At 41.3% G+C, this 21,712-nt stretch overlaps 2 protein-coding genes and 1 long non-coding RNA gene across 3 annotated transcripts in view; 1 reads left to right on the top strand and 2 right to left on the bottom strand.

Annotated features, from left to right (window-relative positions):
* LOC127371015 (uncharacterized) overlaps positions 1–21,712 on the bottom strand; it is a 91,966-nt gene that overhangs the window by 67,639 nt on the left and 2,615 nt on the right. The gene's annotated exons all lie outside the window — the stretch shown is intronic.
* On the top strand, positions 503–10,552 carry ndor1 (NADPH dependent diflavin oxidoreductase 1). Its single transcript, XM_051413520.1, has 15 exons — positions 503–1,104; positions 3,117–3,256; positions 3,777–3,854; positions 4,368–4,465; positions 4,552–4,650; positions 4,817–4,918; positions 5,010–5,213; positions 5,365–5,492; positions 5,633–5,844; positions 6,064–6,171; positions 6,276–6,390; positions 7,275–7,421; positions 7,524–7,642; positions 8,501–8,595; positions 8,924–10,552. The coding sequence occupies exons 2-15, from the start codon at positions 3,122–3,124 to the stop codon at positions 9,066–9,068; spliced, it is 1,785 nt and encodes a 594-aa protein (XP_051269480.1). The 5' UTR covers positions 503–1,104; positions 3,117–3,121; the 3' UTR covers positions 9,069–10,552.
* ntmt1 (N-terminal Xaa-Pro-Lys N-methyltransferase 1) lies at positions 12,271–16,927 on the bottom strand. The gene is made up of 4 exons (XM_051413561.1): positions 16,793–16,927; positions 14,771–14,930; positions 13,700–13,952; positions 12,271–13,214 (listed from the first exon to the last, which is right to left on the bottom strand). The coding sequence occupies exons 2-4, from the start codon at positions 14,927–14,929 to the stop codon at positions 12,958–12,960; spliced, it is 669 nt and encodes a 222-aa protein (XP_051269521.1). The 5' UTR covers position 14,930; positions 16,793–16,927; the 3' UTR covers positions 12,271–12,957.

Genomic DNA, 21,712 nt, shown 5'->3' with positions numbered 1-21,712 from the left:
TATATATATATATATGTATATATATATTTATATATGTGTATATATATATATATGTATATATATATATGAATATATATATATATATATATGAATATATATATATATGAATATATATATATATGAATATGAATATATATATATGAATATATGTATATATATTCATATATATATATATATGAATATGTATATGAATATGTATATATATATGAATATATATATATGAATGTATATATATATGAATATATATATATATATATATGAATATATATACATATATATTTGGTATGAACAGCATTAACAATGAATGGAGTGAGGGGAATAAACTAAGATATATACAGCTACTAAGTTATTACTAAGATATTTACAGTATGAACAGATTGACAGTAGCTTATGTCAAACATCTATATTTAAGTAAAGTACATAGGTATTATCCCCTTATAAATGCCCTTAAAGGTCCTGTGTGTAACATTTGGGATCTATTAGCAATTGGCAATATTCGTAGAAATGTTTGGTATGGTATCAGCTGAATATAGGAATCATTGTATTTTTGTTACCTTAGAATGAGCCTTATTTTCCTCTTCATGGTGGACACATTGAACACATTGAACCGCCATGGTTCTACAGTAGCACAGAACAGACAAACCAAACACTGGCTGTAGATTGGGCCTTTTGCTTTTTAGTATAATTTCTTCTACACACTTGGAGGGCTGAGCTGTCTTTATATGGTTGTAATCTGCAACTTAACCACTAGATGCCAGTAAATCCTACACACTGGTCCTTTAAAGTATAAAGTGTATAAGTACTGGTCACTGTGACATATGCATTGTTATATATGACATAATGAGATTGTTAACCCTGACACATTTTCAGTTCAGTCCTTTTTTCTCCACAGACGGTGGTTCTCGGTGACTGTATTTTCAAGTAAAAAGCCAAATCTCTGATTTTCCTTAGGTGGCTTTGAAAGTAGCATGCAACCAGGAGCCAATCACAACGCGAGACGTCCTTGACGTAAAGTGTGCCGTTCACAATGAGGAACTGCTGCAGTCAGTGGGGTTATTTGTGAAGTTTGTTGTCGTTTAAGGCTGTTGTTGACAGACAGCAGCGGTAAGTACCTTGTTCTCTTGGTATTTGGCGATATGTGGGACTTAGAGAGAAAAATATATAAACAGAAAAAAAATGAACGTATTTTCTAACCAGCTAACCAGCCTGCTAGCAGGAGCTAGCCACACAAGTCATGTAACTGTCAGGTACATTGCATTATGGGAGAGTTTGTATTGTTTACTGTGTGTCAATGTTACTTTTATTGTCTGCTGTAAGAAAATACATCTTTGAATAAGTAAAATGCTTACATATTAAAAGCACATTGATTAAACCTGGTTAACTGTATTAACCCACACTCTCTGAATGTAACACTGTCACATGATGAAGTGACCTCATCATTACAATGATATGATGAAACTATTAGAATAATAGAAACTCAGTCAGACATTAATTCAATTCAATTTTATTTGTATAGCGCCAATTCATAACAGAAGTTATCTCAGGACACTTTTCAAATAGAGCAGGTCTAGACCGAACTCTTTATAACATTATTTACAGAGACCCAACAGTACCACCATGAGCAAGACCTTGGCGACAAGGGCAAGGAAAAACTGCCTGTTAAAAGGCAGAAACCTAGGACAGATCCTTCGGCTCTAGGTGGGTGGTCGTCTGTCTCGACCAGTTGGGGTGAGAGAGAGAGAGAGAGAGAGAGAGGGAGAGAACAGAGGTAACGACAGAAGGACAGAGACAGAGACAGACAGAGGTGCACAGCAACAACTACACTAATCTTAGTGACTGATGATGACGACAACATGAACAACAATGGGGGACAATGAGCAGTGATTATAGTAATAACAGTAACTAGTAATAATAATAATAATAATAACAATAACAATAATATCAGTGATATTAGCAATGGCAGTCAAGCAGGACCATGGCAGGAGGCTCCACCAGGATCCATGAGAACCTGCGAGACGAGAAAGCACAAGAACTCCGGGGAAGAAGTGGAGTTAGTAACATGCATTAATGGGACATGAATGAGTGCAGAAAGAGAGAGAGAGGAAGAGAGGAGCTCAGTGCACCATGGGAAATCCCTCGGTAGTCTAGGCCTATAGCAGTTTATGCTCTATAAGCCTTGTTACTATACAGTATCACTAGATGGGGCTGCAACTAACTTATTTTCATTATCGAATAATCTTAGTTTCACAATTAATCATTTAGTCTAAAATGTAAAAAAAAAAGTGAAATATGCTCATCACAATTTCTCAGAGCCTAAGATGACGTCCAACCAAATGGTAAATGGACTCAAAGCGCTTAACACTACACGCCACATTCACCCATTCACACAGTGATGGCAAACAGAAACAAATTCATTCGGAACGACTTAGTATTCGGTATCTTGCTCAAGGACACCTCGACATTCAGCGAGGGAGGAGTCGGGGATCGAACCACCAACCTTCTGATTAGTGAATAACCCACTCTACCTCCTGAGACACAATCAACCAGCAGTTGAGACTCTTCAGTAAAGCATTAAATCCTTACATTTAAGAAGCTGGAAATGTTGGACATTTTTGCTTGAAAGATGACTGAAATGAATCAGTTGACTAATCGGGCCGATCCGCTGGCATTTTGAGGCAATCAGCATTGGCCGATGTCTGTGCTCACAGGGCCGATAAACAAAAAATGTGTGCAGACAGCATTGGCAGTGTGGCAGTGTGGCTGCTGTGGAACAGTGTTGGCACTCCCCTTGTTGGTTCTGAGCCCTGTACTTTAACTCTCATTCAGCCTGCTGGAAACATATGCCTATATTTCCTACACAATAGAATTTATTCATTATATATCAGCTATTGAAAAACCCATATCGGTCAACCACTAATCAAAATAGTTAATTTTATTTCAATTGACTAATAGATTGACTAATTGTTGCAGGTCTACCAGATACACACCAGACTGCTCGTAATTATTTCTATTGGTTGATTTATGTTCTCTATGTTGATCTCTTATGTTTTGTTTTGTTATTCCAAGTCCATGTCTTTCTAAAATAACAGAGCATTTTGTGATTTTGTTTCTCTCAGTGAAAATGTCAAAGCCCACCCTTTGTGTCCTTTATGGGAGCCAGACCGGTACGGCCCAGGACACGGCCCAGAGGATTGCACGGCAGGCACAGAGGAGGAAGCTGCAGGTTCAAGTGCTGCCTCTGGACTCTTACAATGTGGTGAGTGTGGTGCTGTTCAGTATAGCGATGACTGAACTCAGTTCCCTGCACTGGTGCACTTTTACCCCTTTCCCCATTTGTTGTTTAAAGGTCCAGTGTATAACACTGAGGAGGATCTATGGGCAGAAATGGAATATAATATTCATAGCTATGTTTTCATCAGTGTATAATCACCTGAATGAAGGGAATCATTGTGTTATCGTTATCTTAGAATGAGCTGTTTTTATCTACAGACGTCACACGTTGAAATGCAATGTTTTTACAGTAGCCCAGAACAGACAAACCAAACACTGGCTGTCAATAGGACCAGTAACGGTTTTCACAAGTTAACCAGCCACCCACTCTTCACAGCCTGTTCTCATTCCCTGGTTGTCAAACACAGATGCAAGCAGTGTTCAGTTAGTTGCAATCTAAAACGCCACCACTAGATGCCACTAAATCCTACACACTGGTCCTTTAAAGCCTACTTGTGTCACATGAAAGCACTGTACCCTCATGTGTGTCTCCTCTCATCAAACAGGCCAACTTGATCTCAGAGTCTCTGGTTGTTTTTGTGTGCGCCACCACTGGCCAAGGAGACCCTCCGGACAATATGAAGGTAATGAAATAAAAGGGAAAAAAACTAGTAAGAAAATATCCCTGATTGTTGAAACAACGCTGTTTTACTTGCTGGTACAGTGAGTCTTCTTAAATTAAGGAAATTAAATTTTTGGTTGTCTGAATAAAGGCTGGGTCACACCAGGAAGTGTCACCGGTTCCTTGTGGTAACAGAGTGTTGATAAACACACAAGTGCTTTTACACTTTATTTTGCACTTTTATTTTCTCTGTACTGTCCACAATAAATGCTGCAATTCTGTTTGAATGAAGTGATTAGGCCACAAAATGCTTTACCACTCCCCACTGAAGACCATAAGACGCCTGAGGATATGGAATGTTGTGTGCTTCAATATTTTTTCAATTTAAAAGATCTTCTAGTTTTGTTCAGATTTTCTTATTTTATACTAGCCCTATTAGATGAATTTACAGAAAAATATACTGAAATAAGAAAAACCCATCAATGAATAATGTCTGACTCTGTTCACGTTTGTGTTTTTTCTCCTTTCTTCAAAGAACTTCTGGAGGTTTGTCTTTAGGAAGTCTTTGCCTGTTGGCTCTCTGAGTCGGCTGGACTGTGCCATCCTGGGCCTGGGGGACTCCTCCTATCCAAAGTCAGTCCTTTACAGGTTTACGGCTCTCTCAGTGCACCTTCAGAGTGACCTGGTCTTTCTAAAAGCATCACCACTTTCACTTGCAGGTTCAATTTTGTGGCCAAGAAGCTCCATAAGCGCCTTCTGCAGCTGGGTGCCAGTGTGCTGCTGCCTGTCGGGCTGGCAGACGACCAACATGACCTGGGGTAAGAATATTTTCACATATAATAGTACATTATTGTCATATTATGCCACATTGCTTAATGTGAAACATATACACCTGGTAAGAAGTGTTGAGTTTTATCAAACATAGCTTAACAAAGAGAGAGAGAAAGACATGCAACAAATTTTCTCAAAATCTGTCTGAACCAGGTCAGACGCTGTGATCGACCCGTGGCTCACATCATTCTGGGAGAAAGTGTTTGCTCTGTACCCATCTTTGGCCGATGTGATTCCACTGAGGGATGACGAACCGTGAGTATCCTCTGGATCTGACACAGCATGTCATGTGTGGTTGCATATTGTGATTGAAAGTTTGCTAATCCCAGGTCGTTCCTTGTTGCAGGCTCCCTCCGACATACACTTTCCACTTCCTGGATGATGTGAAGGAGACGACAGACGACAGGCTGAGGATTCCCACGGAGCAAACCGTCCCCTCCCAGTCCCGTCCCTTTCCCTGCAGACTGGTGTCCAACAGGAGAGTAACAGACGTGTCACACTTTCAGGACGTGAGGCACATTGAGTTTGATATCACTGGATCCAGCATTGAGTGAGTAATGTGGAGCCCCTTTAATGCGTGCACCCTGAACTCCAGTTTATCACAAACAAAGTTAATTCTTTCTTTGTTCTTTTCAATGTAAAATGAAAGTGCTGTGCCTTCTTGGTCTTGACCCACCATTAGCTGTAGTGTTGCTGTGCAGGTTTGCTGCCGGTGACGTGGTGATGATGCGTCCCTGTAACGCGTCAGAGGACGTAGAGCAGTTCTGTCAACTGCTGAGACTAGATCCAGATGCCAGATTCACTCTCAGGCCCACAGACCACAATGCAGGTGTGTGTGTGTGTGTGTGTGTGTGTGTGTGTGTGTGTGTGTGTGTGTGTGTGTGTGCGTGTGTGTGCGTGTTGGTGCAGCTTTAAAGTAAAATTGTGAAATTACCCGTTTCTTTGTGAATGAACCTCTTACCTTCTCAGTTCCAGCCAGGCTTCCTCAGCCCTGCACTGTGCGCCACCTAATGGAGAGCTACCTGGACATCTCGGCCGTGCCTCGCCGCTCCTTCTTCGAGCTGCTGTCTACCTTCGCCACCAATGAGCTGGAGCGCGACAAGCTGGTGGAGTTCAGCTCGGCGGCGGGCCAAGACGAGCTGCTCAGCTACTGCAACCGGCCCAGACGCACCACGCTGGAGGTGACGGCTCAGGGTTAGGGGCAGCGCTGGTTTAGTCTAGAGGAACACTAATATTTCACTGTGCCTTCCAGTGGTTCCAACTTTTAGTACTTTAAGTACATTGATCCTCAGAGTACCAATAAAAGTCTGACATGTTTAGATCCCACACATAGAGGCTTTAAATATATAAACCTGTCCTTTGACCTGCTTACTGAGTGCGTTGTGTTCTTGCTGCTGCAGGTCTTGGCAGATTTCCCCCATACTACAGCTGAACTCAAAGCAGACTATCTCCTAGATCTGTTCCCTGAGATCCAGCCTCGCTCTTTCTCCATCGCCTCCTCTCTCCAGGTAGCTCATCTTTCACGACGACTGTTCAACTGCTATGAAATGAATGCAGTTCTTTGAGTAGTATAGGTAAATACAGTACAAGTCAGAGCATTCTCTCCACACAGGCTCACCCACGCAGACTTCAGATCCTGGTGGCCGTGGTTCATTACAAAACCAAGATGTATAAACCTCGAAAAGGCCTCTGCTCCAGCTGGTTGGCCTCCCTGGACCCTGCACAAGGTCTGTCGCCACATCTCACAATGGCTTATATCAGTGCAACAGGGATTACTTCATTCTGATTGGCTGGTTTGTTTCAGAAATACGTACATTACACTGAATTCACAAGACAGCAGGTAAACATGGAGGCAGACAGCATCAGTGAGATCAGAAAACATGGAGAAATCTTACTTAAATATGATCTAATATATCACAAACATGTGAAATTAGGAATAAAGGCCTGCCTCTAATATAAGCCTACATCAAATAAACACTTGATTTTCTCTGTGACTGAGGAAGATAAAGACTATTTGAGAATTTATAGAATTTAAATGTTAAATAAATACTGTAATCCTACAGTTAAAAAACAAACACACAACGTTGAGAATAAGTACATCCTGATACAAAAATATATTCCAAATATAAAACCATGCATGCTTTTATTGTGTTGTACTAAACCAGTAGGTCCACTGGTGGTTCCCAACCTGGGGGTCGCGAAAGCTTCATGGGGGCGGGGGGGTTCTTGATTTTAAGGGGTAAGAAAATTTTAAAAATATACACAGAGAAAGACTATATCTCAGCATTTGGTACACTTCTGTGAAGGAATATGAATGTAAAGTAATTAGTCTAATAGAACAGTGGCCAGGCAAGCGTCAGGGAAAAGAAAACATGATTGTTAACAAAATACATAATGCAGACAGAGAATTGTATGAAAAGTTCCCTAAACAGGAAATAATCTGCTCAAAAGTCATCCAGATCACTGGTTTTACACAAACTTCTTGCAGTTACTGTTTGGGTTCATTGTACAGTTTTCAATATAATATGGAATATCCATAAAATATATGCCACTGAGTCAGTTTATAATTATAGAAAAAGGTTGGGAACCACTGCTCTAAACGGTGTTGCAGGAGAGGTGCATGTGCCCCTGTGGGTGAAGAAGGGAACCCTGAAGTTCCCTAAAGAGAAGGACACCCCTGTGATAATGGTTGGACCCGGAACAGGAGTGGCGCCCTTCAGGTCGGCTTTACAGGAGAGGATTGCAGAGGGAAAATACGGTGAGTTCATCACCTCTCTGACTCTGTCTCTCACCTCTTCACATCAGTCCTGACCTGACACTCCTCCTCCTCCTCCTCCTCCTCCTCCTCCTCCTTCTGCAGCCAACATCCTGTTCTTCGGCTGTCGCTCCGAGTCTAAAGACTTCTACTTCAGGTCGGAGTGGGACGAGATGATGAAGGCCGGACACCTGACCCTCTTCACTGCCTTCTCACGAGACCAGGTCACACACACACTCACGCACACACTCAATAGACGTCAACCAGCATAGGAAAGAACAGAAACTCAACCTTACACACTGCATGCATAGACAAACACTTCAGCGTTCATGTCCCAAACGATGGCCCAGCCCTCGCCCACTTTCTCTGAGTTGCTCTTTTAGATTTTCCTGATCTATCTATATGTCTGTTAACTGGTTTACCATGCCACGAGCAGAATGAATATTGATGAATATAGAGTCTGCCAAAAAACCAGCAGAGGGGAATAAAAAAAGATCTTTTAAGATCTGAACCTTCACATGCTGTAGAATAAAAACGAAAACAATGATTATTGCTATTCAGAATGGGTTAATGATGTTTATTTTTCCCTCTGTAAAGTATTTTGAAATTGTCATAAATGAAAAATGTCTAATGTTAAACTGACAAACATACATATACCCAAATATATAAAAATCTATAATACTGTATATAATATATAACAATATATGTACTATGTTCTAATATGTCCAAAATATATAAAAAATCAAGGAACAAGAACATGTATTTATCATTATACAAGACTGTACAATAAATGAAGGTTTGCAGTGCCTTCATACAGACATAGAACAACAGATAATTACATTTATATTAGAATAACATAAAATATATAAAATAAGATAAAACAATATATAAAGTTTTTATATATACATATGATTGCAGAGGGTTTGACATTTTCCAGCTCACAGTAAAACCAGAACTGTGTTCAACCTTTCCTACAATACCCAGGATTCACTGAGGCCACCTGCCCCAGGCAGCGCTGTAGCTGTGGCAGTGTGTGCGTCTCCTCTGTGGATAATCTGAAGCTGAATGTGTGTGTGTGTCAGGAGGACAAGGTGTACGTGCAGCACCGTGTGAGGGAGAACGCTGGGCTCCTGTGGGACCTGATCGCCAATAAAAGTGCCTGCTTTTACATCGCTGGGTGAGTCCCACCTTCTCCTGTTTACACCCGGGGGTTCAGAACAGAGTCACAGCTGTAGTCTGGCTTAAAACAACTGTAGGTTGGCTGTGTAAACATGCTCACTGTAATCATTCCTCCTGTTCATACTGGACATTAAAGGTCCCCTCCAGACATGTATTAAGACATATATACAAATACTCTGCTTGGAACAGTATTGTGTGTCTCATATGATTTTTCTGTCTTTCATTCTGGGATGTGGGACAAAAATAAAAGCTGTGTGTGGTGCTGGCCCGTAGCTGAAGGCCTCTGTACACACACTGAGTGGCTGACTGTGTGTTATCCTGTGCAGCAATGCTAAAGAGATGCCAGACGCTGTGTGTGACGCTCTGAAAGAGGCATTCCAGAAGGAGGGGGGCGTGTCCGCAGAGGACGCCGAGCAGATGCTGGCGACCATGGAGAGGTCGGGCCAGCTCCAGAGTGAGACCTGGTCCTGATCACGTGACCTCAACCCAGGCTGGACAAGCAGGACGGTAACTTTTCCCGTCAGTCGCTTCAGCCTATTTCGGAGGAGGCATATAGTTGTTCCTGAGGTGGAGCAGGACCTCCCACAACAACTCGCAACACTTTTTAATAATATCTTATAAATTATACATTTCCTTTGGTAGAATTTGAGTACATTGTAGCTCCTTCAGTGTTCACGTTGAGCTGCTCCACTTTTGCTGCAACGCACCGTCATTCAGTGAGGCATTCCTGGTACAATGCAACATGAACCAAGTGTTTCTACTATTTTTAAAATATTTGCTGCCTTAATAACTGAGTATGTTTAACACGTGTGTAGGGCTGTTAGTCAGCCTCAGTGCTGGGCAATTGACTGAAAAACTGTTCAGTTACTTCTCTAAAAATGAATTGTAATTAGTTACTGGGGAAAGTAACTTTTGCCTTACTTTTAAATGTCTGCTTCTCTTATTCATGCTCACAGCTGTCAGATATGTTATTTTAGTGTTGCTGTGGAACAAATGTATCTAGTTATTAAACCCCCGACCACCAGAGGGCAGCAACGTCGCAAAGTAGCATCTTCTCTTAGTTAGTAGACCAGAGGATTCAGTAGAAGTAGAACCACATGGATGTAAGCATTAACTTTGCAGTAGTTAGTTCAATTACAGTAACTGAAAACCTAACTAGTTACATTACTAGTTATCACTGAAAGTAGTGGAATTAAAGTAACCCATTACTCACAGAGGCTGACCAGTGTTTGGCTCCTTATTAAAAAAAAAAAGTATTACTTATTACTTATTACTCTTTCCAAAAGTAATATTACTTTACTTATGAGTCTGCTGGCGCTCTCCTGCTGCCTCTGTATTTTGCTGAATGTGAGCGGTTCCATCGGTCAAACTAGCTTCCTGCTTGCTGATTACAAAAAAAGAATCCAAGGATGTGATTGGATTGTTGGATTTCAAATCAGTAGGGGGTGACAATATAAGTAATGCAGTTATTTCTTGGGGGTGGGGGGATGGGGTAACTGTAATATTTCTGAAATGTATTAGTAATTAGTTACATTATTAGTTACTGGGGAAGGTAATCTTATTACTACTGCCCAGCACTGACACTGACAGGCAGAACCCCCCGTCTCTGCTCGGTCCTGCTGGCTGAATGCATTCACACTGACTGCAGAGTTCTCAGTAACACAGTGAAACATAATTCCCACTGCAGCACACTGTGAGATCCACAGTGTGTTTCTAAAAGCCAGTGGGGGCAGTTGTGATTCAGCAGCAGTGTATGTGAAAGCTTTAGAGGCAGCATGTATGGAAGGCAGTGTTGGGACTGTTAGGACAATAATGAAGTGCATTAGCTGACAGCACTGGAGTGTGTGAATCCTGCTGTCAACCTGGTTCGATGATATACACACAGTATAATGGACCAGTAGATATAATTGTGATTGATTGTATAAAATATGCCGTAATAAACCATCTCAGCCTGATGGTCACTGTTCTCTTTTTCTTGTTTTAATCCTAGTTTACTGAAACTGGCCAATAATCTGATGTTGTGAAGCGGTGTCAGAGTTTACAACGCTTTGTTGTCCAATCCTTTTCAAATGTTTCATTATACCAGTATTGTGTCATTTTAGTTTATGCTGGTTATTATATTCTGTATTTATGTCATGTACATAAGTGGACAGTTACATTTGATTGGTTTGATTTTGATTCATATTGGCAGCCTTAAACCAGAGTCAAATCCTTTGAATCATTACTCTATCTGGACAAACTGAAAAATATAAACCAACAAACTTCATAATTTAAACAACACCAACGATCTGTTCTGTAAACTGATCTTCACATATTGTGATAAATGTGATACAGCAGAGGCATTTAGCATAAATCTTTAAAATTAGTAAAGACAAGGAGTCCACAGAGCCTTTAAAGAGGACAGAAATAGGCATCAAATATTATTATATGTCAAAAGAGCAACACTCCTTTTATTTGGAATGGTATCTTCTACCTGACCTCCAAATGGAAATTCATTAGCAATGGATCTGCAGAAACAGAGTGATGAATCTTAAGTGACAGCACTCACTGTAAGTACAATCTACTGTTAGTCTTTACTGCTTCCCATATTAACAGGCTGTGTTTCTTCATATGCTGTCTATTTTGAATGCGTTTCTTTAAGGTGAAACTCTACTGGTGTATCAGGCTGAATTCTGAGAAAAAGTGTAAAATGATGCAGAACATACACGAGTGCAGCCATAAAACAAATGAGCGTGCTAGAGCTCCAGTGGAGTGCTGGAACAAGCAGATGTGATGGAGAGAAAGGAGACATTGTCTCAACTTCCTCATTTTGTTTCTCTGAACTACAAAAGACACCATATCTGTGGCAGTGTGACTCTCCACTGCCTCTGTGAGGTCTTCTTATGGGATACTGTGAGAAAAGAATTCTACATGTTCTGTGTAGATTAGTGACTTGAGTGGATTGGGGCTTGTAGTCCTTAGCAGCTGTATAGCCCCACGTTATAACATTTGTAGGCTAAATATTTTACAATTAAGATGTTTTCTTGCCTCATTTTAAATTTGGATGAATGGATTCATCGGCCAGCTCTACCCTGAGGTAAACCCCACAGGTACGCACTGGGTCCATTCTTGTCTCGGAAGCATCACTTCTGACTCAAAGTAAATGCTTTTATTTAATGTCAGTGCGTTCATACACCTTTTGATTTTGTCGTTATGGCAAAACTAGTCTGACTGCATCACCCCAACCCCAAAGTCTAAAACAGTGGAAGCACTGCTATGGTTTAGAGCTGCATTTTTCATTTTCAATACCAAATAATCAGCAGATTGTTTTCTTGGTGATTAGACACTTTGCCTAAAATTACATCCTGACACTGATTTGAGCTGACAGAAACGTCCAGAATGAAAAGAGAACAGAGAGAGAAGTTCAAACCCCGGCTCCTTCCTCGCCTCCACACAGCTGACCAATCACAGTGTGAAGCGGCTGTGGGATGGTCGGTCGTTACTAGGTAAAAGAAGTTTCGCTCTGTAACGCCTCTGTACAAACATGAGTGGACTTCCTGTAGTTCCAACAGAGCCACACGTCTGCAGCGATCGCATCCCGTCAGTTTCAGGAGTCGCACTGTCCCACTTACACTTTCATCCGTATCATCTGAATAATTTAAGATGATCTACTTAAGTGAAGTAGGCTTCAGTGTTATTCCAATGTGTCAGATACATTTAATCAACATTTATGTAAATAGAAGTATCAAATCAGACTCCATATGAACAGATAGCCCGTAAAAGCAGTAAAATACAGCCACAAAGTTTCCACATTGTTTAGAAAATGACCTGCAAACATGTTTCCAATCAGCTGTAAAACATCCAAAATGTCTATGAAACAATAATGGAAATGTGTCTGTTGCTGCACATCTGGAACGCTTCCAGTAAGGTGAAGGTCACATTAGCCCTCTGGTCAGTGAAACTCCCCACGCCTTCAGCTGCATTAGTAATAAATAAGTATTGAGCCAACTGATGACAGTACGTTAGAGTGGGGCGTTAAAACAATGACTCTCCATCAGGGTTTCTATTGGCCGACACAGCCAAAGGTGAACTCTGACCTGCGATCCCGCTGGAGACCACACTGACTCAGGACACACAGGCCAGAATTTGTCCATCCTGAGTGTGAGACAGAGCAACTATTGGTAAGACAGAGGTGTAATGTGGCCTGGTAGCTCAGAAAAGTTAGCAACACACACTCACACACACAAACACACCACACTGCAGATCCCTTCCAAACAGATAATAAACGGACGGCTGACTAGAAAAATACCATTTCCACATTAGAAATACTTTGTATACAAGAGCGGCCCTTCTTCCTGTCCCACGCAGGAGGGACAGTCCTCTATCTGAGAGCCAGCATATGGACTTGGTAGATCTCCTTTGGGAAGTTCATTTGTTGCTCCTCGTAGACGATGCGGAGGCCCGCTCTGCCCACCAGACTGTGCACTATTTCCAGGTCGCGGCAGACGCTGCTGTCCACCTCGTCGGGGACCACGCCCTCGTACGACACATTGTCCTTGACCACGACGAGGCCGTTGGGCCGCAGGGCTTTCTGGCAGCGTCGCAGGAACTCCACCAGGTGGTCGTCTGTCAGGTGGCCTGAGGGGAAAAGGGGGGGGGAGCTGTTCAGTGTAGAACATGGCGGGCTTTAGGTTGTGTTCTTCATCCATGCAGAACTTCACCAGGCTGCCTTAATCCCTTCCTAAGCCCTGCCCCTTTTTGTTCTGCGCTCCAGTAACAGTTCTCCTTTCCTGTACTGAGATATGCTATGTGCTAGGCTAATCTATGTTGAAAAGACAACCACATTATCTAACTTAAGATGTAACTATATTTATATGTTTTTATCTTTTAACCATCTCAAAAATGTGGTTGTCTTTTCCACATAGATTAGCCTAGCACATAGCATATCTCAGTACAGGAAAGGAGGAAGTTGACAGGTTCTGATCGAGGCTTGCTCAACTGCTATAGGAGCATATTTTGTGATAAATCATACCAATGGGGGTAACAATTTCCTCTCCTCAAAGTATTGAATATGACATACAGCCATTGTTTATTTCTGACGGCAACCACTGAGGCACACTCACCAATGACCCACTGGATCCAGATGACATCATAGCGGCCGGTCTCTGGTACAAAGTCCTGCAGACCGTTGCAGATGTACTTCCCCACTCTCTTGCCCTCATCTCCCAGGTACGTCTTGGCTTTGTCCAGGAACTCCTGCGTCACGTCCACCAGGTCCACGGTGTTGAACAGAGGCAGAAGTAAACGTTTGGTGATCCTCCCGATGCCTGCTCCACAGTCCAGAGCACAGCTCGTGCCCGTCTTCCCCTCTCCCTCCTTTTAATGGCAAAAACAGACTATTGGATAAAAGCTGTGACACTGTAAACTGTATGTAAATCCAATGTACCTGTAATCTGAAATATTTTATACATTTTGGTTAGCAAAACATGCTACAGCTGAAAGAGCAGTTGTAGCTAAGAACAGCTGAACTCGCAGTAGAAGGCTCAACATATGGCTCAATGGGCAGACAGTGAAGGGGTAGTGTTTCCTATCCAGACCTCCACAGCTCATTGTACCACGTTTTTCACAAAAGATGTGGGACAACTTAAGTATTAAGTGTTTAGGTCTCAAGCCTGGTCCCAAGTAAAGACCAACAAGTCCTAAGTCAGGTCCCCAACTCAAGTCCAGCAAGTAGTCCCAAGTCAAAACCGAGTTTATGTTTCAAGTTATAAACAAGTTGTTATAAATCCTTCACTTTGGACTTATAACTACTTGTTTACACTAACACAAAATATCAGTTATTATAATAAATGTATTGAGTACTTCAAATAAACTCTATATACATATATAGGTGTGTCTGTGACACAATACCAAACATTTGTAATTTGAGTTGAATGTTTTGCATATTGTTAATATTTTGTTTGCAGAGTTGAGTTGAGTTGCTGCACATTAATCATGTCAGTCCAAGTCACAATGGAACTTGCTGGAGTCCCAAGTAATTGGTGTTAACAGTCAGTTCATAAGTCATCAGATTCACGACTCCAGTGAAACCGACCAGAAAGACATATACCGTATGTCTTCATGTAGACATTAGTCCCACTCAGAGTGGTAAAGCAAACGTTATCCCTGTCTGACATCTTAAAAGAGCTTCTTACACCGAGGAACTTCTGCAGGAAAGCCTTGGATCCATTGATATCAATGCTGGAGATGCTGCCGTAGCCTCCCAGCATGCCGTCCACTGTGGGGGGAACCTCCTTCCAGTAGCCCTCCGCATTAGAGTAGAAGCTTGTCTCATTTTCTGCTATGTCTCCCATCCTGTCAAGAGTCCACAGATAACACGGTTCACTCACAGGAAAAAGTACACAAACTACTATCACTACTCTCAGCTACGGTGCACAGCAGCTGTTCCAGGTTAGATTCTCTAATGAACAGTCCAAACCTGGTTGAGGTGTAGACCAGGGGAAGGGACACCTTGCTCACTTTGGATCACCATGTCCCTGATAACAGCTGTCCCATATCAATTAAAAAGGGACCTGTGGTGTCCCAGTGTTAGTTGAAGTTGATGGTGCAGGAAGACTGATGGGTGGAGGCTCCCTTTTATGGATGCTGTATTCCAGCTCAAGAGGACTGCTATCAGGATTCTGTGGGTGCCAAACTGGGGCCACGGGCAGTTCCAGTTGCAAGAGGTAATGTTTTTTACTTTTCCTTACTACTTGTACTATGTGTCTGGCCTGTTACTAAAAAATACCAATCTGCATTTAAAATGTACTGCCTGTCAGATTGCAAATGTGCTTTTCAGTATTCAGTGTTGTCTCTGTAGTTTCTAGGCTACTTGTTGTCTCCTGTGAGCTGTCATCCACCTGTTTGTCAAGCTGCATTCAACTCTGTAATTAATGGATATTCATCCATATTCATTCAGCTCTGTGGAGGTTGTAACTAAAAAGGATGAATAATCAAACTTCACACCCCAGCAATGTTTTAAGTGGACAGGGGGCTCCTATCACCTGCTCAGCATGCGAGACGAACACACACACACACACACACACACACACACACACACACACACTCCAGCAGGAGCCAAATCTGGCTACACTTGGCAGTAGTTCAGCTGTCAGCACCCATCTTGTGATCAGGGCAGAGGACATACATTTCCCTTTAGGCCCTGACCAACATCACAGAGCACAATAGGGCTGCAACAAGGATTTATTTTTTCATCTGTCAATCATTATCTGGATTAATCAATTAGTTGTGGATCCATAAAATGGTGAAAAATGTTGATCAGTATTTCCCAAAGCTCAAGTGGAAGTCCTAAAATGTCTTGTTTTGTCCACAACCCAAAGACATTCAGTTTACTGTCAATTGGAGAAGCTGAAAGCAGAGAATTTGTTTCTTTAAAAAATGACTTAAATAGGTTAATCGATTAAGAAAATAGTTGGCGATTCATTTATTTTTTGACTTCTAATCGGTTGATTGTTGCAACTGTGGAGCCAAAGCAGAATGAAAGTGGCTGAGAGTGGAGGGCACACTGTGCTCTCTTACTGACTGATTGCTATAGACAATCAACATTAATCGGTCTATATAACCCATCACACTACCCAGAGGGGCTCTTCAGTGTGTAATTACTGTGAAATAACACACGTTACACCACAGAATGTTACCATGACAATTCTATGACCACAGCAGCTACTGTGTGTGCTCTACTCACAGTGACTGACAGTTCAGTGATACATTAGCTATAGCTGCTATCAAAGCTCACACAACTGGGAGTCGACGTCATAGCCCCTCCACGTGGGAAGTTAAAGGGAACATCTGTAAACAGGGCGGAACTTTTTCACTATGCAGCATTAACTAACTTAGAAACGCTAACAGTAAAGAACAGCTAGCCTTTTCATGTTCAACACCACTGTGGTTTCCCACCACACGCTGAGTTTTAACTTGACAACGACTTCCAGTTTCCTAATGAATTCACACACAGTTAATTACAGTTAATTAGAGTTAATTAGAGTTAATTAGAGTTAATTACAGTGTAAGTGACGCTAATAAGGCCCTGCACGTGCTGAGTTAGGTGTAGTTTTAGCCAACCGGTTAGTTAGCCACCGTCGGCCTGTTTCCGGGCTATAAGAGCAACTCTGGTGGATGTAAACGTCTTAAAAGCGATTCTGTAAAAGAACACTAACCTCGTCTGAAGTCAGCGCCAGGTCCCTCCTCTACCTCTCACAGACCCGGTCCCGGTGTCACTCTTTCTATTTTCTATTTGAGTCCATCTGCACATGCACCACGTCATTTCCTTATTTGGTTCCCGTGAGGACGAGAGACAACAGCGCCCCTACTGACTGGTTTCACTCCTGTCTGCTCACTCACGGTCAGGTATATACGGGTAGTAATATATAGTACATTTGAATGAACATAATAATAGTAACCACAATAATAACATTATTACATTCTTCTTCTTATGAAGGTCCTAATTAAACTTGTTCAACTAAAAGTGCTGAATGTAATACTTAGAGTATGAGAGGTTAAGGTTTGAGTATGCACAGTGCAGTAGAGTGTCAGTGTTTTACTATTACATACATATTGCTGCATTTATGTGTATGTTGTATTTAACAGTTGTAGCTTTATATACTCATATACAAGGGATTTATTTATAGTTTGGGGGAGGGAGTGTCCCTTCACTTGTGCTGATTTAAGATCACAATTAGAACACATGCACAGGGCAATAGCAAGGATTTAAGAAATACTAAATCCCCCCTGTGACAAATTCAGTTATTTGGATGTTTTATTTATACAGTTTGATCATTTCTGTAAATATCTCTTCAAGCACCAGCAGTGTTACTCACTCAATACCACCCCCCTTCCAAGTTTGTAGAAGAAGATACGGTTAAAGGTGCTATCTAGAGCCAGTGTTTGGTTTGTCTTTTCTGGGCTACTGTAGAAACATGGCAGCCTCCATGGAAGAGGACCCGCTCTCCCTGTAGATAAAAACAGCCTATTCTAAGGTAACAAAAAGGCTAAAACTCTTATATTCAGGTGATTCTACATTATGACCTACTGACCTATGGACCTTAACATACAACACAGCAAGAATACAGCATAATACAGGCAGGGGGCTGCAGGATCTTGACAGACTCCCCTCCATACACTTGTAGTGGGTCATAAGTGATGCCTGAGAGGATTTTCTTGTATGAGTCTATACATTGTTTTCTAAAGAAAATTCTACTCAGTCTTCCTTTAATGTCACTGCTCTGATAAGTGAAAATGTGTTCTGTGAAAAAGGCCTGACTAGCAGTATGACACTATGGTCGTACTGACCAGTGGTGTAATGTTACAATGTAATCATATTTGTTACAGTATATTTTGGAAGTATCTGTACTTTAGTTGAGTTTTTATGTTTCTGTCAACTAACACTTTTACTCCACTACATGTCCTGAATGAAATGTATACTATTACTACATTACGGGATACATTTCACATTTGTTACAGTGCAATAAAGAGGAAGGACATGTTGGGGTCTAACACAGACTGCAAGCTAGCAGGTTTGGCGAATCAGTGTTGTCCTAGCATTGTGAGCAAGTTAAATCTTCATCATTAATCACGTTATTGAGAAAGTGCTTAAGTTTGGATTTCCACTCACACCCAGCCATGTGAGATACTAGCAACTACATGAGGACGCTTCCACTAGACGATGAGACAGAGCTCATGATGGAAGCAGACTGTTAGTGTTGTTGAGGTAGTGTGAAGTCTCAACTAAATACCATGGACTTCCATTGACATAGTTATTGTTTTATAAACTTAAGTTGTGAAGACATTCATTTTTCTTCAGGTGTAATAGACTCCATTTTTAGGTGCATGCTTAAAGAATAACTGTAGCAGCATTTGCTAGTACTTTTGTACATTTAATATCAGAATTTTTTATATATATATACTAACAGTATATACAGTATAAGAACAGTAAATAACTGATACTTTAAGACTTTCACTCAAGTAATATTTTAATAGGTGACTTTAACTTCCACCAAAACCATTTTCTGGTAATATATTTGTACTTCTACTCATGTGTGGCTTTCAGAGGCTTCATCCACCACCGGTACTGTCAGGAGTGAATGTGTGTAACTAATATCATTATTAAACTCCCAGGACTTTCTACACACTACTGCAGGCATCATCATAATCAAGAGGTGCAGTTGTATGATGGAGATTCTTGTAGGAGAGCTGCAGTGTAGTGAATGAACCACAGGAGGGCAGTGCAGTATAGAGTAGCGCAGTTTATCCCAATGATCCTGCCTTGGTTTGAGAAATCTTCAGAGCAGTTTACGATCAGTCTTGCTCTGCTTCATATGCTTAGTGTTTGCACTGCAAGACTGTAATCTTCTGATATCTGAACATGCGCATTCACCAAATAGTTCCGATTGATTATTCATATGTTATTAGCTTTAAGTAGTGTCAATTTATCCCAAGAGTATAGCCTCCACTGTGAAAGAAATATAATACCATCTGAAAATGAGACTTTACACATGGTAGCTATATCCAGGCCTGCAGATCAGGTTACAATTCTGGTGTGCATCAGATGATCCTACATCCATCCTGTATCCAGACACACATGGCCAACTGGAAATGTCAGGGTTGCCAAGTATAGATACAGGTTTTTCACAATAAAACAGAATAAATAGATCAATACAAGTGAGTGTATGTCATTTTATGTCACTGTACTGAATACAGTCATAATGCTTCCATCTGATGATGAAGACCATGAGATGTGGCTGAAGGCTCCAGAAGAAGCTAGGATTGTAATTATTCTGTCTAGCTGATGATGTCGTTTGTGCAGTTTTGTGTGCAGAATCAGCCACAGTGTCTTTTCTGGTTCTGCCAGTGGGGGGCAGAAAAAGTCAGAAATTTCTAGAAGTCTCGATGAGACTAGTCGCACAAATATGAGATTGTCTTTTTCAGAAAGTTGCAAAAATTGTCGCATACAGTCCATCCCGAATCCACCATCAGTGAAGGGTTTTCAGATGCTGTTTGGGGATCCAATGGGCACTGTGTTAAAGCATACTGGGGGCTGAAGGGGCTTCAGCTCAGCCTTGGATTCTAATTATGTTTCATTCAAGAGTTCATTCTGCCTGTATAAGCCCTCTTTGCAAGGCTAAAAACTCAGCAATAGACAGTAGTTTTTGTTATCTTTCATTAAGCTCTTAAGAAACCCACAGATTATCAAGGCTAAACTGTCATCTGAATGTCAGTGCGCCCCTCCACCAGTGAGGGGAGCTCTAGTGCAAACAGCCACTGCTTTAGTTAGTGATTCAGTACACTCAGTTCAGCTTGAGGATCTACTGCTGAAGATTTGTTCAGTCCTGTTCTGAACACAAAGTACGCTGCCTGTAGGAACAAACATGTGGAAACTGTTACAGGCTATATGACTACAGCCTGCTTTATAAATTAAGATGCATTGCAAGGTGCTTGTGGGCTCGTGAGAGAGAGACAAATTACATGAGAATAAGACGGATACAGATTTAAGGTATAATGTACATAAAAGCAGTAGGAAGTAAGATTCTTATTCAGATGGAAAAAGACAAGGGTTAATGTAGCTGTGTCCCAGTCTCATACTTCATGCTAATAATATGCAATGTGTATTTTATTGTGATGATCATAGTGTACTGTTTTTGCAGTCAGTACCGGCCTGTGCTCATACCCATGGCACTAAATACAGACATTGTCAGGGCCCTTTGCGTTTACATACAGATGCACAAAGTACCCTTTAGCGATGTAGTGAGCCGCTAGCTCCAGTGTAACACATTTGCGTCAGGTGACGTAGTGCGAGAAAGTCTGTGTAAGGGCACAGTTTCACATACGCAAAATCAATATTTGACGAATATTCCCCTTCCATTCGCTTCCATCCTATGTGATCGAAGCTGCAAATAAAACCTTCACTTCCAGTGGCAAAGCAGATTTTCAGATCGGTATGGAGTTCAACACTTGTGACCAGCAAAATTGCAGCTTCAACCAACAGCAAATATGTTTGTGTGGCTGACCTGAAACTGCCATGGTCACTCGCCTGCATTTGTATATACGTGGCCATATCCTAAGGAGGTGGTGGGGCTGGTCAAACACACACAAACACAGGGGTTCATGACCTGCGTGAAACCAAATGTTACGTATGTCACTTGAGTCATGTGACTTTTGCTGCAATATTTAAACCAAATCATGACATGTTTTTCTAAACCTAAATAAGTAGTTTTGTTGGCTAAACCTAACCAAACGGTGACCATTTCACAACGTTATCCCAATGTTAAAAAAGGCATCTCATACAGATGCTAAATGGTACCTGAGGGCTGTGTCTGTATTTGACAGCCTGGAATGAGAACGTATTTTCAGAACACAAGAGATCAGCTCACTTCCCTGTATTTTACTGGTAATGTAACAGAGAGAAAACAACAAGGTGTACTACTTATTTTTTTACCATCGTCCACAATTTGTTTTTGCAGCTGTTATTAGCTCCTTTGTGTTGTGGGACATTGACAGCACACTAGAAAATAAAGCGAGTTAGTATGCATGCTGTAATCTTTGAGTACGTTTTTCACTTTTCAACTATGAACACATGGTCTTGGGTAACCATAGCAACAATACTGTAGTTTCACAGTTAGCTCACTGTTGATTCTGACCTAACCATGGGTTGAATGGCAGATTCTAACCTGTTCAGATCCCTGTCCATTCCAATGGACATAACTTTCTAGGAAGATCTATGATGACTGTCATCTGACTCCGCCCAACTACACGCAGTTATTTGACTGGATGTCTTTAAGCCAATCACAGTGTTCCACATCATCTTAAGTCGACAGCAGTAGAGCCACACCCCCTTTTTCAGCAATCATGGCTGACCATGAAGCAAGGAGGAAGAGTAGGGCACATTTTAATCTATTAATTATATTGTTAAAGTACATCATTTGTGTTTAAACTGTGTTTGTTGTTGTATCACTTTTATTACTACATGTCAAAATATCAAGATTTTAGCTTTGGATGGATGGATATCACCAGAAGGGAAATAGAAATGAATAGAGAAATAATGTTTTGATTTATTCTGACTGTTCTGATTGGCTTTTCTAATG

The sequence above is a fragment of the Dicentrarchus labrax genome, unplaced genomic scaffold, assembly GCF_905237075.1.
Source record: "Dicentrarchus labrax unplaced genomic scaffold, dlabrax2021, whole genome shotgun sequence".
NCBI lineage: Eukaryota > Metazoa > Chordata > Actinopteri > Moronidae > Dicentrarchus > Dicentrarchus labrax.
Note: the sequence above shows the minus strand (reverse complement) of the source record. Positions and strands in the feature narration are given on the sequence as shown.

What these genes read in the sequence shown, in the direction of transcription:
- ndor1 (XM_051413520.1), top strand. Translation starts at nt 3,122, where the DNA reads ATGTCAAAGCCCACCCTTTGTGTCCTTTATGGGAGCCAGACCGGTACG. An exon ending in CTCTGGACTCTTACAATGTG is followed by an intron (nt 3,257 to 3,776) that starts GTGAGTGTGGTG and finishes CTCATCAAACAG; the next exon opens with GCCAACTTGATCTCAGAGTC. An exon ending in CTGCCTTCTCACGAGACCAG is followed by an intron (nt 7,643 to 8,500) that starts GTCACACACACA and finishes TGTGTGTGTCAG; the next exon opens with GAGGACAAGGTGTACGTGCA.
- ntmt1 (XM_051413561.1), bottom strand. Translation starts at nt 14,929, where the DNA reads ATGGGAGACATAGCAGAAAATGAGACAAGCTTCTACTCTAATGCGGAG. An exon ending in TCCTGCAGAAGTTCCTCGGT is followed by an intron (nt 13,953 to 14,770) that starts GTAAGAAGCTCT and finishes TGCCATTAAAAG; the next exon opens with GAGGGAGAGGGGAAGACGGG. An exon ending in CTGGATCCAGTGGGTCATTG is followed by an intron (nt 13,215 to 13,699) that starts GTGAGTGTGCCT and finishes TTTTCCCCTCAG; the next exon opens with GCCACCTGACAGACGACCAC.